Genomic DNA, 17,279 nt, shown 5'->3' on the forward strand with positions numbered 1-17,279 from the left:
GTTTTTATGGGCTGCGAGTTTGTTCTTTTCCACGCTCATATTTGTAATCTACAAAGTGGGTGAAGATGATATATTGTGCTAAATGATGATGAATAGCATACAAAAGTTTTGCAAATGAGTGAACAAACAGTAGTGAATCATAGCAGATTGTAAGTGTAGATTGAACTTTCAACCCAATATGATATTAATTTGTTGTTGCATCAAAACACAAAACACAAAAGTAACACAAAAAACTATTTTACCATAAGAAATTTGGGATTTAAATTTAATACTTTTCCGATAAAATACGATTGAGTACCATTGCTAATTTTAGTTTTTAATTAGAAAATTAAAATACTTGAACAGGTGCTTTTAACATTTGTTTTCAACTTTCTCGTATTCATTTTTATGCTATCAGTTTTATTTCAGCGTAGTCATTTTTTAAAATAACGGAACTTGCTCCTTAACGAAGGAAAGAGCTGGAAATAAAATATTTTTAAATGTGTTTAAAATTAAACTTTTTAAATTTATAAATGTTTATCAAATTTAAAGGAACTGTATTATGACGAAATAAAAGGGTTTTTTCATTTAAGTATTTGTTTCTTTTAATCTATTTTAATTATTAATCTTGAAATTTTTTCCTTTTATTATTATTTTATTTTATTTTATTAATGAGGTTATTCCCGATATATTCAAATAGTAAACATGCTTTATTTACCCGTGGTATGCTATGCCCCGTTTGTATCATGTTTGCTATATGTTTAATTTCTTTACCGTTTCATAATGCCTTCAACATCAAGATTTTGAATAATGTGTACTAGAGAGTAAAGCTGAATGGCCAAATAATTTTGTTAAAAAGTGAAAAAAATACTTCAACTTTCAATTTCTATGCTATTCTTCACAAACAAGTTTAATCCTTTAAAATAATCATGAGCCGGAATAGTTATTCTACCAAAAAACTAGGTTTAATGGTTTTGATAATTAATATTGTATGGTTTGTATGAGAGTATAAATAATTCGTGTTTGTATTCAACGTACAAAATATGTATAGCGTAAAACAACCCCACTAACATCTGACGATTTATACAATTTGTAAACCTTCATTATAATTTATTCAACATTGTAATAAGTCTAATGCAATGAAAAGTGAAAACTTTCACGAACAGGTGACAACATTGTAACCTATCCAAGGAAAAGAACGTAACTCCATTCATTTCATGCACAACATTTACTTATTGTTCTCATCCAACTTTTGTGCTAACTATTGTACGGATCTCCAAGCAAATGGACAAACTCAGTTGCTAGCAAGTATAACTATCTCATCGATAACGAGAAACTACTGTGAGCGGGAACGATTGTGGGCCACTAATTAGAACACACAGATGATGACTCTTGATAATACAACTCGCTCCGCTTAGTTGAGAGCACGATATTCCCACACAATCTACTATTTTCCTCATTGGCGGTACGAAAAAGCAGTCCGATAACAATGGAGTTCACCGGAATGATGCTGTTCGTCGCTGGAAGTAGTGGTGAATAAATTAACTTTGCATAGGCAGAACCCTAGGTGTCAGAGAGAGTTTCACGTTCGCTTCGAGAAGTTCCAATTAGAACCAGGGAAAACCTAGAGAGTCCGATGCATACAATGACCCCGACTCAGAAGGCGCATCCCGTTGCAAAATTGAGATGCCGTCGCATCGATGATTAGACCCCTTTTCGTTCTGTTCTTTCATAAGCAACATCCATTTCATAGAGTTCGACAATTGTTGAGCAATACTAGAACGGATTTACTGCCGGTTTCTTGTGTAACCCGGTGGATTTATTCTTTCGTCGTGCACTCATTAAAATCTAGACACTATCACTTGGCCGGGAACGGATTGCCGGCGGTGGACAGCTGATCCAGTATCGCCTTGTGAAGGTCCTCTATCTGCTGGTAGAGATAGGAGTGAATGTCACCGTCGCCCGAGTGGTTGTACGTGTTGCCCCGGTTGTCGAACGATGCAATGTTGCCATTCTTATCGATTTCGGCGTAGCTCTCGAACTGCTGGCCCGGAAAGCTGGACGCTTCGGTCGTGAGCGTCTTGGCCGTCGCCTTGCCCGCCGGATCGAGGCACTCGCGCGTCACTTGAATCTTGTTCTCGTCGTCCTTGGTGGAGTTTTTGACGATCACGCACTTGAACGATTCCGGCGGGCACTTGAGCGTGTCGCAGATGATGGTGCCTGTGGGGATGACGGGGGAGGAACGTTTCCGGATTGATTTTTTTTTCGATCGGAAATACAATGAAAAAAGCACAGCATTAGTTTTTGTTGTTGTTGTTGTGAAAACACGTCACGCAATGAATGCAAACAAAAATTTCTGTTCTCAAATATTGAGGCACAAAAATTATGGGTCTTTGATGTCGAATGTCCTTTTCGTTTGATGATGAGCAATATAAGAATTATGTTATAGTTAGAAATTGCTCTGTTTAATGCTTCTTCAACAGGAAACACTGTAAATATTAGTGAATTACTATTCAAGTTCGAAATATAAGTGAAGCCAAATCTTATCGCTTATGATAAATTAAGAATTTATTTTCAAGATAATTTTCATTTCTGTCATATTACACCAATTTTAAAAGTTTGCAAATATGAAACAGGATTACGAAAAGCTTATTATATTTTTTACAGTAACCCGAGCTAAGTTCTAAATATTAAGGTATGAAAGTTCTTTTGTTAAGAAAGTTTCTTTTTAAGTACCGTTGAGAAATACAACAGAGTTTCACCATGAAATTTTGAACATCTTTTTAACAAAAATTCTGATGATATACTTGAACACAATTCATACCATTTTCTATTCTGGCGTTCGATTCACCGCTCAAAGTCAGCAAGCTGCTAAGTTGACGCGGCGTTCGCCTCAGTGCAGCACCCTCAACGGATGCTGCTCCAAATAAAGCCACCCCCAGCACAACGGCGAATACAAGGCACTTATTCAGAGACATCCCTTAACTTTGGATGGCACTTTTATTTGAATTATTTTTTGTTTGAACCACAACCTCTTTGAAAATTCACCCACGCTACCGGCACTCGCGATCCAGCAGTTTGCAAACGACTGAGTCGGAGAACGATGTTTGCCGTATCTTTTAAATACCGCCAAGGTACAAGGGAGGGTACCGTGTGGCTCGTGAGAACTGTTTTAAAAATTGACCCAATTGTTTTCCCAACGCATTAAGTGTACTAGTAAAAGCATCTTCTTCTCACATCACGCGAAAAAGGCCTGGGATGGCTTGCCTCGCAATGTGTTTAGCCCTTAACTTAATTATTGTACGCTATTAATCATCACGGAACACCACTCGGCTAGGTGCTGGCCGCGTGCCAGTTCGATCTAATTGTGATCGTTTAACACTTATGCCGAATAACGCATGTTTCGACGGTAGGGAAAAGCACAGGAACACTTCACTACACAACGCATGCATGAAAACTGGAGTGCCGAACACGATCAAATCTCTTAATGTTAATTCACCGATCGTTTATGACGAACTCGCGGCTATCGAATCCGACCGGAACTAAGCACGGTACTTAGTCGACTGTGGGTTTATGGACATAGGTACGGTTTTTTCGCGCTGAAAACAGATTGGATCGCTAGAAACGCCATCGATGGCCGACAGCGGAATGGAGCTGGTCGTTGCGCTGCTTCGTGACCAGATAACGTTGGTACGATTGATAAGGATGGCCCGTCCACGGACGATCATTATGGCCATCGCGATCTGGAGTGTGGCCGCAATTCCGTACCGATCGCGTGGAATCGTTTGCGAGTGGAAAGGAAGCGAAAAGAAATTAAATTGATAGTTTTGCAACGAATCAACTGATGAGTGACCGATAATGCGACGAGTGCATATGCCACCATTGAAACCGTGGTGGTTAAGATGTTGATATAGAAAATAACTTGGAACAAATAAGAGTAGTGAACTGCTAAAGAGGAAGTCGACAATTTAAAAAAAAAGTACACAAGTTTTAGTTTATGTTTGAATGTACTGTCTTATGTCTTGCTTCATAACAATTTGAATGGAATAAAATTTATCGTCTGTACAAAGTGAAAGAATTTTTATGTTTTGAGAATAGTTTGCAGCAATATTATATAAATAATTTTCCCACAAAAGTATGAGTTTATATTCATGAAACATATAGTTGTATACCACCTCGACGGCATGGGTTCGAATCCCAACCGGGACCGAACCCTCCCCTGTACGAGAGGACTAAGCCCGTAACGGGGGCAGGCATAACCAACAAGATCGTTAAGCCAAGAAGAAGAAGCAAGTTGTATTTTATATACTACATTGAAAGATTGAATAAATGAGTTGAATTGTTTTGGTATGTGTGGAAATTTTCCAAACAAATGCACTATACTGAAAATTGTCTAAATATGTGGTTCTTTTCTACTGCACGATTTTAAAGCATTGTTCTTTTGTTCGCATACACCAGTTAATACGCTTTCAACAGTTATTGTACTAGAGCAATATTTTTATTTTTAGATTTATTACCACAAAAAGCTGAACAAACAGTGAGGGTAACATATTTCAAAAAAGTATTTTATTGTTTATTTATTCACTTGACTATGACCGCATTGTTATGTTTTATTATTCATTGGTGGAAGTTTTTTCAACAATGCTAAAATTCCATTGATTTTAAGTGCAAAAGAAAAGATTAAAAATGACATTAACTTGTCGTATGTTTTGATCTCTTTGAAATATTTGTAACTTTTTGACGAAATATATTTATTTATTTATTTATTCAATGCCTAAACTAAGTTATTTGGTGTGGTTGGGCTACATTACTAGAATCTTTGAATACTTTATAATATGCTGCACTATTAATTTCTCTCGGCTTCTTATAGCTAAGTATCACGGATGTCAATTGAGATGTTATTTACGATAAAAAGACAACGGAACGCATTCTACGTGAAAATGTAGCGATAACATCTTACAATGCGATAATTTAATGCTTCTTATCCACACCATATACGCACTGGTAGAACAATACGGTGTTGAAAATGAAGCTCTGCCACATTGACGCTGACAGATTTTCCCAAGCAACAATAGAAAGTTGGAGTTTAGAACAACAAATGAGCAAATTCGTAGATCGATGATGAATCACTTCCGGGAATGACCTCTAGGCGGAAAACCACCGCATTATTATTCATTAACTATAATTAATTCATCATTGACGTTCATGTGAATGTACTACTATTTTAAGGGAAACTGTACTGGATGGCATATTATAATGGACTTTAAAAAATTTTTATTTAAAAACTTAAATGAGTTCTAATGTAAAAATGTCCCATTGAGCTCATACCATTTTAAATATATTCAACATCGTCTCATGCAGGCTTAAAAAGTTCATCGAAACGGAACAAACATTTTATTTCAAGTTGAGAGAAAGAAGAAAATAGTCAAGCAACCAATAATGATCGTTAATGGATGGAGTTCTGGTTTATTCTGAAAGCCGCAAAAATTATTACCCACTTTTCGATACCGCTCCCCATTCTACCTACTCTGCCATTTTCCTTGTCTAATCCCAACGGAAACCTTGTCTCTGATGCTAAGCCGACAGCAAAATGACGAACCGTTGCGTGACTGTGGCTCGGTTAAGTTGCAGGGGTCAGCCCGAAAAGTGCTCAAATCAAAATCTACATTCCACTTGTTCGTGCATCCATTTATGAGTGCGATTTCCATTCGACCACTATATAGACAGGCAGCTAGCGCACTAACCTCAGGAATGCAGCGAACGTGGGGAAATCTGATCCGGAAGAGCCGCCCGCCAAACGGAGTGGTAGAACACGATAATAGTTGAGGTAATTTGGCTTCCGGTCGGAAACCCGATCCTGATGCCAGAACCCAGAACACTCATGCGTGCCAGCTCCAGGCCAGCGTTGTAATCCCGTTCGGCAATTATCGTAATACGTTCCGGTGTTTGCATGCCATCCTACTTCAAACTGGGGCTGCCTAGAACTAGGGTGGAGTGTGCACCATCCATTCGGGCCCTACGCCCAAGGTCAGGAATAAAGCGATTTAGGCGGATTTCAGTAAAATCTTCGCTAGAACAATATATCCATCTACCGGGGAACAGAAGAATACAAAAAAAAATTTAAGGGTAAACTCACTGGAATGTTGAAAAGACTAACGGAAGATTTATTATTTTATTTTTGGCATTTCTGAAGCTTCACGAAACTATACATAGCAAATTGTGTTTAACTTATTTTTTATAAGGCCAATGTCTAAATTCATTGGTATCATTTTCATTTCGATCGTTTCATTAAGATGCAACAAAACCTACTTTTACATGCATGCAAGACACCTATAACTTTTGTCATGGTGGACAATCAAATATACTGAGCATCGCGTCGTTATCAATTATTTGCAACTTTTACAATCTTCGCATTGATGGTCTTTTGCTTGGATAAACAAGACAAAGATTTAAAATTGAATAAATCACATACAAATTACAAATATCTTTGAGATAAAGTTTTTAAGAAAGCGCTATATAATCAACGATTTAAATCCAATGAGTTCATTGTGGTTAATAAATTGATCATATGCTATTTCAAACAGAACAAGCAAAAAAACATTGAAAACATTATTTTTTTTATTATGACAATTTACACCAAAAAAACTTAAATCATTACGACAAATTTTTTTTTAAGGTCCGATAAATTTTATTGAAATGCAAAACCATTTTGTATATTTGCTCCCCCAACACAATGTATGAGGTATTTTGCTTCAATAGAACTTTTTTCCTAATTATTGGTGCTAGGGAGAGAGGGGGCACATAGCGAGAATCTCATTTTTTTAAGTTTTATATTACTTTAAACATGAAATTGTATTTACTGTGAGTGTTGTCTCGTGCAAAAGCAAACAGCAAACTTATAATAGTTACATTAGCTAACCAGCAACGTCCTAGGGCACGCTTGTGTTCGACAGCTATCTTTACAGTAATGTTGTCCGAACAAATCGTCTGTAACGCCATGACCTCGGCCACGAGTGTATCAGGCCAGTGTAAGCGATGTTGAGAAGCAAGTGGACCAAAACCGAGAGCACAACATCTTATGGAGGACACATGACACGGCCACTGTTTGCTAGTGTCTTAAGGAGGATCCTGAACACGAAAACTGTCTTCCGCGACGGAGTGTTCATTTTGAAAGCGGTGAGCAAACAACGACAACATACGGAGCATAAAGTCCGTTTGGGGACAGCGTGCAATGCACACCGCATCGACATCGCTTCGCAAAGCGAGAATTTGTCGAATCCGTACACAAGTGGTCCCCCGGGGAGGGATTTCTGGTGGTTCAATGGATAACCTGCATCCCGCCGGACTCTCTCGCCCACTGGGAAAACGGCGCGTCCCAAGGTGAAAGGGCAAGGACTGAAGAAGGCGATGATCGTTCCTTACAGAGCAAACCCATTCCAGACTTTCTCCTTGTGGGGTTTTTTCCTACTTTCTTGAACAAAAGTCCAAGGCCACTTCGATGGGTTTTCATCCATGGCATCATAAGCGAGAGTGAAAATAATGGTCCTACCAGTCGCCGATGGTGGGCGAACAGAGCAAAAGAAAAAAAATCTGGCCAAATTTAATTTAGGGATCAAAGCGGAAAACGACGACCAGGGCGCTTCGGTACGGTTCGGTATTGTTTTCCCATCGATTCCAACCAATTCCTTGGCCAAAGGTGGCATCAAAACACGTTTCTGGATGCCCGGACGAACCGGCAGTCCCCGGGGAGTCGATACTCAAGTGCAGGAACACAGGAAATATATAAAAAATTTCAACCGGTCGTTACGCGTCCGGTCGATTGTTGGGCGAATTTCATTCATATGGTACGGCGCGTGCTTGGGAAAAGTGGAGGAAAATTTAAAAAAAATACAACAACATAAAGTCGCATAAGAAAGTAAGTCCCTCGCTGGCGTGCGACGGCGTTTCGTTTGCATTCATGAGAACCACTTTGTGAATCATAAATAAGTAAACGAAACATAAGAAGCGGACACAATGGAACAGCGGTATGGAAGGTATAAGCAGTGATTTTTATAGCCCAAAGAAATCAGGCAATCCCGGGGAGCAAGCATAAGAATTGCAAAGGACAGGTTTAAAGGAGATTTAAATACCACGGCATGGCAAAAGAGTTTTGCAAGAGAAAGTGAGCGCGTATTGCGTGGGAGATGGGTTTAAAAAATACATAATTTTATCGTTTAGAATGAATGGGATGGTATTGTAATTTTTTCCCAGAAGCCGTTAAAAACATTCTTGATTTGCGTAAAAAATATACACTGTAACTTTATAGCAAATAACTATCATGGGTTAAGTCTCTAATGAATACTGATTGTTGAAGAAAATAAATGTGTACATAAAATAAATAACTTATATTTATTCAGTTAAATAATTTTTCAAGGCAGTGTCCGTATAACGTAAACTGTTTTCAACCTGGGGCCTCAAATCGTTGAAACCAACTGGTTTTGAATCGAGTCAAATTCTTGACCTACCCCACAAGAGAAATTGGAACTATGAACTAGAGATTGTGTTCTGCTATCAGGTTCAATTCCTTCCCACAGTGAAGCATAATATATATGAAATTGGTAAAAACGATCATATATACCTCATGCAAATTCAATGAAACTTTTTCAAAATGTTCAAAGAAACATTGTTCAAAGTGAGGAAAAATCACTATTTTGAAAATAATTGATGCAACACGTAGTTGTAGAAATAGTTACATAGCTGACCTAAGCTGATAATAACAGCGATATATCATATTGTGATAATATTACTTGATAACAATACGATGGACAGTTTTAAGTATAATACGAATATTTAACCGGTCCCCGGTAGAATTAAAATAAAAGCAAACTAGAACGAAAAAAATAAAGGATGATTCTGTGTATTTAAATGACTGTTGCAGTATGTAAGAGTATTACGAAGACTATCGTAATAAATATGTAGAAAGAAAAGCGTAGAATATCGTAGCAATAGTTGTACCTTCCCTTGCATACCAATATAAACATTTATACTCCTCAGTGTATTATTTATTTTGTAAACATGTTAGATCTCATATTATGGAACATGAATGAACCAAGGATAGACATACATTCTTGTTTGTTTCTCTGCATTAAATGATTTGTTGCATTTAGCCGCTGTCACGTAAGTCCGACGTATTCCACGACCAATTGCAATCTGTCATTTTTTGATAAATTCATTACGGGACACTCGTTAATTAGTACCGTCCACCCGGTCGCCAGTTGCTTCAAAAAGGGTTTTTATGATGAACCGGTCGATCGTTCCCTTCCAGAACGATCGCGTGGCCATCGCGGTCGGTCGGGAATGTATCACATTACTTTGGCTCGCCTATCCAGCCAGCATTGGCGGCAACGTTTCTTTCATCGTTCAATCAACTGTCAGCTGAGGCAGCTGAGACGTGCTGCTAGAGACGGGGCGATGGGGATATGGCAGCATCCCTTCCAAACGGCAGACGGCTAGAGTGGACTTGGGCAGACTGGTGATCAAAGTAAAAAAAAATCCTTGCTTCGAACTGTCTCAAGTGCGAAGCCAATCGATCGCCATTCCCGCTTGTATCGCTGGGTCGCTTCGAACACGCGCTGTTCCGCTGTACCGGAATTCAATCGATTTGCTTTTACCGCTGGAAATCGCCCGATCGTTTGGCACCACCAACGAAGGTTATTTGATACAATTTCCATCTTTCCGTCACCAATTGTAGCCTAGGGCTTTAGCGCTAAATGAACGGATCGATCGATCGAGATGTCATGTAGTTGTGCCTCACTAGAAACGAAAAGTTTTCGGATTTGCTACTCATAACAGACGTACTAGAATGTACTGCTCAATTTATTCAATGTTGAAGCAAGTCTACCGCACAAAGTCGCTAGCAAGACGCATTTTGTATATCGCCTTTTGCATAACTACTGTCTTATTTTGTGATGTGCATACATGTCTTAGTATAAATCTTAAATTATCGATTGAATTTGCGTATTTCACTCTTAAGGTTCGAAACTGTTTTGTGTGTAGTTTTTTGATAAACGAACAAATGGAATAAAACCGAACAACAAAATAAGGAAACATACAAGATCAGCAAATACCATCACAGTTTGGATAAATAAAATCCTTAATGAAAGCAACACGTAAAGCATAAATAACCGTAAGCAAAAGGAACGCACAATGATCGTCACGCAAGTTTACCCATAATTCAAAGCCATATTGGCCGTTCCCGATATTAAACAAAGCAGAACATGCATTACAATCAACAAAATATTATTTGGCAACCGGGGTTTCTTAAACGAAGATAATGTAAACAAGGAAAGACAAGGTAATCACAAATCAAAACAAATACTCTTAGCTGCTTATTGCTAACGTCCTTTTACAAGGATTCTACAAATCTTTAGCTTTTTATCTCAAGTGTAGTGGCTAAGGGTGATTGGGATGTAATAGGTGATAAGAATAATGTAATAAATAATTATGAAACTCATTCGGCTACGGATTCATACTTGAATGTCATTCCTTGCGCATATCCGGCTCGTTTTGAGTTTGTTTTTATATTTTGCGCATCATGAACAATACTGGAACTTTTTATGGAACCTCAAAGAGCAACGAAAAAACTGGGTCTTTCGAAAAAATCTTTTTTTTTGGCTTGTTCAGAGCCCAATAGTAACTCCATCTCTACTCTAATTCTATTTTCTTGCATCGCAATGGACAATTTATCCATATCTCTTTAATCCCTACTTTAACAAAACTTTCACACACGTTGAAAGTTTGAAAATAGACATCTACACGTTTCACTACGAGGAAATAAAATAAATTTGAAACAGCAACATTTATTCAAGGAATGTTCGCAGTAATACACTTTTTGATAGAAAATTATTTCCATCTTTAGAAAACCTTTGCTTCTTTTCCAATAATGGGAATAATTCTAGAACCAATTATGTACCCAGTCAAAATAAAACTCCAAAGTACTTCGATCGACTAGAAGATTGACATTCAAATTTACAACCCGTAATGTACAAGTCATAAGCGGAAGGTAAGCGAAAAACATTATTTAAAACTATCTCAATGGTTATAATCTTAACAATATATGACATTCATGATTTACAAATCTGTGTCGGTTCTGCGGTCGGTGCAAGTAATTGGGCACATTTCCGGCCACTTTACCCCTACACTCATCTACTTCCATAATGGCCATTTGTGGCATCGTTCAGTTCGTCCAGCAGCGACAATGGAAACCGTGGCTGCTGCTGATGTTGCTGTTGCTGATGCTGCTGCTGCTGTACCGCTCCGTCTCCGATTTGTAAAACGGAGTTAAGATGGTCCATTTCTAGTTTCAACGAAGAAACGCATTCGTGCAGCGGTTGGAGGGAATATCTTTTCCGCGAGCTCTCCTCAACCAGTGCGCGCAGATGATCTATATCCAAACTGGAAGGAGACAAAGGAAGCGACTGAGGATCAGGGCTAATTATGCTTGCCGACTGTTGCCCACTTCCGCCGTTAGAACTATCAGTTGGGTGGAAATTCTGTAAATGAAAAAAGCAACAACACGAGTTTAGGCGGTGATTCTTCGCTCTACTCTTCGATAAGTAGTTTTTTATTCAACAGTGAATTCAAGTGATAATCTCCCTCGACTCAATAAATTACCAACACTAACCTACCCAGTTGCTACCGGTGGTGGGATTGGTGGGATTCCTTCATTAAATTTGCAGCCCGAAATGAACAAATATCTTGAACCGTATTTCCATTTTTGTGACTTACTTTTAAATTATATTCAAGTTTTCATTTATTACACATGGACGTGTGTATATCACACAATATTTAAAAAAATAAAAACGCGAACATGAATTACGAATCAACTTTTAAACAATTGATATAATCACTTCATGAGCATTAATTGCTTTATGCCAATTCTCAAAAAAAGATAAAAAAGATGTTGCTTGTACGAAGATAAGCTGTTAACAAGTTTTACAAGTTTACACTCATTCTATTTAACCAATCAAAATGACCGGCTCCGATGAAGTTGCTCAAAACTTTATTTTTCTATACCAAAAGACATTTTATTTATTTTCGGCTTCATAGGATTAAAAAGCTTAAAAATATGTAAAAGTCATGCATCATCGTCGATACAAACTTTTAAAAAATATTTGAAAATAAAAAGATTGAAAGGTACCATACCAATCAAAACGACTGGTATAATCAGCTGATGACGCTTAGAATAGGTGATACCATTTAAAAATAATGGTGATGCTGAATAATCTATTTTGTGATGGTAACGTTTGCAATAAAAAACATAGACAAATTATCATCGGCGATATGAAAAAGTTAGTCAACCTAATTGAATCAAGTAAATTTTATTGTAAAGTTATATCATTTTAGTACTTTCAAAAATATTCCGACGGCCAGTAAGCCGGCGTTATGGTCCTTGGCTGAAACTTTAGCCATAGCCGATAAAACCAGTCATGTAGGGATGTTTTTCAGTTGTTGTGTGGTTTTCATGACCAAATGCTACTCCGTTTGGGCTTTAAAATGTTGGATTAGGTCCTCTAAGTGTTGTAAACGATTATTCGATTGGTTATAGTTGAGAGGCATAAGGATGGTTAGCAGTGTGGGGTATATCAATTATATTTGACCCGTTCAACTCCTCCGGTGCTCTTTGCGGATGATTTACTGGGACCAGGTATGTCCAAACCACTGAATCGTACTCTTTATGATGTTTTCTGATAAAGTTGCTTAATTTCAGCAGGCACTGCATACTATACACTTCTCCATACGCCGCAAGTCTTGACAATAAGTACAGCGACTTTGTACATAGCTTTCTTGCTGGTTTTCAGGCACGATAGGGCGTTCGATGGGAGTTAAAGGACCCCAAAACATTTTAAATATACTGTAGCAAGCTTCAAAAGCAACAGAAAGTATTAGGATTTTTTACCACTTGCGCCGTATAGCTTAAAAATCTTTGGTCACGTAGTCCGCGATAAAGTTGGATGTTTCAACATATAATCAAACGTAGTTGGGGAAATGTTTTGGCCACAATGGATTCAGTTTAAATGGTACAAATGTCAAACTTGTTCTAAATTCAAAAGAAATGCTACTTTTTATTTCGCTTTTAACAGAATGTTAAAATCATTTTCCGTTTTTACATGAAAAGTCGTTAAAATTTGTCTACTTTTTTTAAATGCAAACGTTAAATTATCGTTTTTAGTTTACAAGAAATTGGCTGATCAAACATGGCACTAAAAGGAAACATGGCAGATTAAATAACATATTATTTTTATATCAGAAATATATTATTTTCATATAAACATTTTTGATTATACACAATATTATTTCACCCGTATTCAACCCTATTCAGCCTATCCACTCACCTGTAAGCTGTTTCCAACCGCGTTGACCATATTCTGCCGAAGCTCACGCACCTCTTCCTCAAGTTCATATTTCTCTTGTTTCTCCACCAGTATGGCGTCCTGTAGCGATTGAAGATCGTTGAAAAATCTATCCTTTGATGCCGCTAGGATACGCTCCGATTCCTGATACAACTTTAGGCGCTCGTGCGCCGTCTCGAGTCGGATTTCCTGGATCCGCACCAACCGATTAAGCTCGGAAAGCTTCTCAGTCAGATCCTTCTCGTTCTCCCCAGCGACCGAGGCCGACTGCTGAAGGGACGAGTTTTCTCCAACCAATTGATCGATCGTACGCTGCGAGTCTTCCAGCTGCAACGTTTTGACGGTCAACTCCGAACGTAGCTCGTCCGCTTCGGACGTTTGTACTTCGGCGGCCAATTTCCAGTCTGCAGCGGTCTGTTCTAGCAGTTCAATCTTGCGTCCCTCGGCCTCAAGTTGCTGTTGAAGGTATTTGTTTTCCTTGTGTACCTGCTGTAGGTCACGCAACTCTTTGAAAACGCTCCTCAGCGAACCCCAAACGTCTCCATCGGACGTTAGAAGGCAGTTGTTCTGGAGCAGGAAAATCAATCGTTCCTTTTCGGTGCGCAGTGTGGTGGCCTCCTGTTTGGCCGTAGCCAGATCGGCTTCGAGCAGAAGGCATCGCTCACGTGCCGATGCCATTTCGCAGCGTAGCTTGGTGCACTTGCCATGTTCGTTCTCCAGCTCCTCCACCCGCTGCTTTGCCTGGTTCCGTTCTCGAGCGTGTTCTTTTACTTTCTGCAACAAGGTACGATTGTTTATCTCGTAACGTTGCAAACGGCGACGATTTTCACTCTCGATCGCCTTCAGCCATAAGCGTAGATTCCGCATTTCATCATCGTCGTCCTCCTGCGCAGTATGTTTGAGGACATTATGACGACAAAGTGGACCATGTTTTGGACAAAGCGATCTTGATTTCTTGCCATTTTTATCCTTCCCATTGTCTTCTCGCTGTTGTTCCATAACTTTCTGTTCGAGCTCGTTGATATCCTTTGCCAATTTCCTGATAGTTTCGGCACTCCGTCGAGCCATGTCATCTCCCCGTTGCTCCCCGGAAGGCTCGTCACTCTTGCCACCCGCAGTAACACACTGACCTAATTTCAACTCTAAGTCCAAGTTCTTCGATTGAATACTTCTAATGTTTCCAAGCAGCAATTGATTGTAATGTTGCTTCGCGCGCTCGCTACACATGGCCAGATCACTCTCCAGGTGCTGCTTTTCACTGACCAGCCGGTTACATTGTTCCTCCAGCTCGCGATTACGTTGACGCAGCGTGCCCAGTTCACATTCCTCCACAGCCGGAGACCGTTGGCAAGGGCGGGATGCCAAGTTTATCGACAAAACTTTCACCTGCGCTTTCAGCTGCTCCACACTGACATCTATCTGTCGCTTGTTGAAGCTCTCCAACGCCAGCTGCGCACTAAGTGTTTCGATTTCGGTTCGATAGCGTTCCACAGTCGCAACAGCTTCGTCCCTTAACGGTCCTTCACGTAGCCGTCGAATTTCTTCTAGCGCTTCCTTCTCCTTCACTGCGAGTGTTTTCGCATGAAGTTGCTGATCTTCGAGCGTTTGTTGAAGTTCCCGGACAACGGTTTGCAGTTCAACGTTCTGCTTTTCGAGCAATGCGTTTTTTTCGAGCAAAGTGGTCTCCCGACGAAAGTGTGCGTCCTTAAAAAGAGCAATTTCGCTTTCCAGTTGCTTTTTGTCATATTCCTTCTTCTCTTTGGCTTGTTCGTTGGTGGCATTGGTTTGCTCTATAATAGAAAATAATTTATTATTCTCCACCAACGTTTGGCGAGTTTCGTTCTTTGCAGCTTCAATAAGAGCTCCTCGTTCACACCGCTCCTTGCTAAGAAGATTGTCCAAAGTAGCGTACGATTCTTTCAATTTGGCATTCTCATTTTGGCACCGATGTAACTCCTCCCGAAACCACCGTTCCGATGCTTTCACCCGACACATCTCGCTATGTTCTTCGCAACCCATTTGTTCCAGATTCTTGACCCTCAGGCAAAGGTTTTCCTTTTCTACGTGCTGTTCTGCAATTTTTTGCTTAAGATACTCATTTGCCTTTTCTTTACACTCGAGACGAATCGTTATATCACGTAGCTCCGAACGGATACGTAACAATTCACGACCGTTTGGATCCACGGGTGCTTCCTTGAGGCGTGCTATTTCCTTACGTACCGCCTCCAACTCCGATAGCAAATAATTTTTTTCATCCGAAAGCTTATCTAGCTTTTTACTCCAGCTCAGCTCGATTTCATTACGTATTTCGTTCCATTTGTACTTGTACGCCAACAGCTCCGTCTTGGTCTGGTACAACTCCGTATTTAGTTGCACGAAGCGCTGATGCAGATCGCCGCCACCTGTACATCCGAGGACGGGGGTGGGCTTTTCCCTAGCAGCGCCTGGTTCGGAGAAGGAAAAGTTTCCCGAATCGTAGTTGGTGGCACTTTCGTCCTGCTCACCGAAAATACCGTGCCGCGTTTGCCTGGGCGTGGACGGGTGGCTGCCACCTTCGATTGGCATTTCCGAAACATAAGACAACTGCGACGATGACGGTGATGGATGCAGCAACAGCTGGTGCCATGTTTGACCGGAGCGAGAATTATGTTCCTCCATCCCGGAACCAGGCACCGCTTGAACGCCCTCGTCGCTTGCATCGTGAATCAACCTGGACATACCGCAAATTGGAGCTGCTGGAATGGTGGCACGGAACACATAAACACAGATTACTACTTCACCGCACTGATTTCATGCTGTACGTGCATTTCCCAATACTGGCGGATAATAAATCCACACTATTTGGCACTGATTTTACACTTCATTGCTTGCAGAAGTGCTTTCTTTTACTTTCGCCAACGAAAGCAGTTTCATTTGAAGGACATTGCCTTTTTGCCAAATGACGTATCATGCAAATTACGATGCAATGTAAACACTACGCTGATAAGTAGGGATGCACAAACAGCCTCGGAACTGTGAACCACTCCATGAAGGACCTGCCCAATAACCTTCTCATTAAGAAGTTAATCTCCTTCCTTATCCACCATCTTGTAAATTCATAAAATCGTGTCCAAAGTGTAGTTTTGTTAATTTTTTTTGTTAGTTTTTCCCTTTTAATAAATCTTAAAAAAAAAACCCAATCGATGACCCTTTCGAGTTCTGGGCCGATTATACAATTCATAAATGATCGGATCTTTTGGACTATCATTCATTTGAACGGATCGGTACCGCAATGAGTGCAAGGTGGACCTGACAACTCTAGCAGGATTTGTCAAGGCGGTGCTTTTTCCAGAATTTTATTGTTGTTTTCAGTAGAAACATCGTAAAACATGAGTATTAGGTCGATCCAGTGGAATGAATTTAATTGTCGTGTTTGATTGCTTATTTTAATATAAATTATGTTTGTATCAAGTAAATCGGAATGTTAACAATTGGTGCAAGTTAACAAGTGATGTGTAAGTATCCGCTAGCTCAATTTACATTCCAGCCCATAGAAAGCTCGGTTCGGAAAAAGTAGTTTGTTTACAAAATAACATGCAGAATATCGTTAGCCCTCTGGGGTCTTTTTCACATTTTCAAAATTTTCCCTGGTCGTACACCAGAATTATCTGTGGATTAATTACATTCAATTTCAATAAGGCAACGAGGTTTTTCTTTTTGTGACCCTAGGTCTAGCACTTGTGCATTCGTGTTATTGCAGCAATGTGCATTTGCATTCTCTTATAACACACTTTCGCTCCACACAGAGCTTGCAATGAGCTGCAGAGAAACCAGGTGTTGAAGTACATTCGTGGGAATGATGCTGCTGCTTGGTGCAGGAGAGCGGAAATCTCTCGTTGAGCTCTCCATCTTTCTTGCACATTTATGTTT

At 39.6% G+C, this 17,279-nt stretch overlaps 2 protein-coding genes across 3 annotated transcripts; both read right to left on the bottom strand.

Moving 5' to 3' along the window:
• Positions 1–1,837: 1,837 nt before the first annotated feature.
• On the bottom strand, positions 1,838–2,957 carry LOC131293829 (uncharacterized). The gene is made up of 2 exons (XM_058321883.1): positions 2,804–2,957; positions 1,838–2,199 (listed from the first exon to the last, which is right to left on the bottom strand). Exons 1-2 carry the CDS (start codon positions 2,955–2,957, stop codon positions 1,838–1,840), a joined length of 516 nt encoding a protein of 171 aa, XP_058177866.1.
• A 7,868-nt stretch (positions 2,958–10,825) lies between these two features.
• On the bottom strand, positions 10,826–16,286 carry LOC131282847 (centrosomal protein of 290 kDa-like). Of its 2 annotated transcripts, none has more exons than XM_058312387.1 (2): positions 13,353–16,286; positions 10,826–11,510 (listed from the first exon to the last, which is right to left on the bottom strand). In XM_058312387.1, exons 1-2 carry the CDS (start codon positions 16,086–16,088, stop codon positions 11,160–11,162), a joined length of 3,087 nt encoding a protein of 1,028 aa, XP_058168370.1. In that variant the 5' UTR covers positions 16,089–16,286; the 3' UTR covers positions 10,826–11,159. The 2 variants fall into 2 exon arrangements, with proteins under 2 accessions (XP_058168370.1, XP_058168371.1); XM_058312388.1 differs by having other exon boundaries at positions 11,236–11,412.
• Positions 16,287–17,279: the final 993 nt, after the last annotated feature.

Source organism: Anopheles ziemanni, chromosome 2, assembly GCF_943734765.1.
Source record: "Anopheles ziemanni chromosome 2, idAnoZiCoDA_A2_x.2, whole genome shotgun sequence".
NCBI classification, from domain to species: Eukaryota; Metazoa; Arthropoda; class Insecta; order Diptera; family Culicidae; genus Anopheles; species Anopheles ziemanni.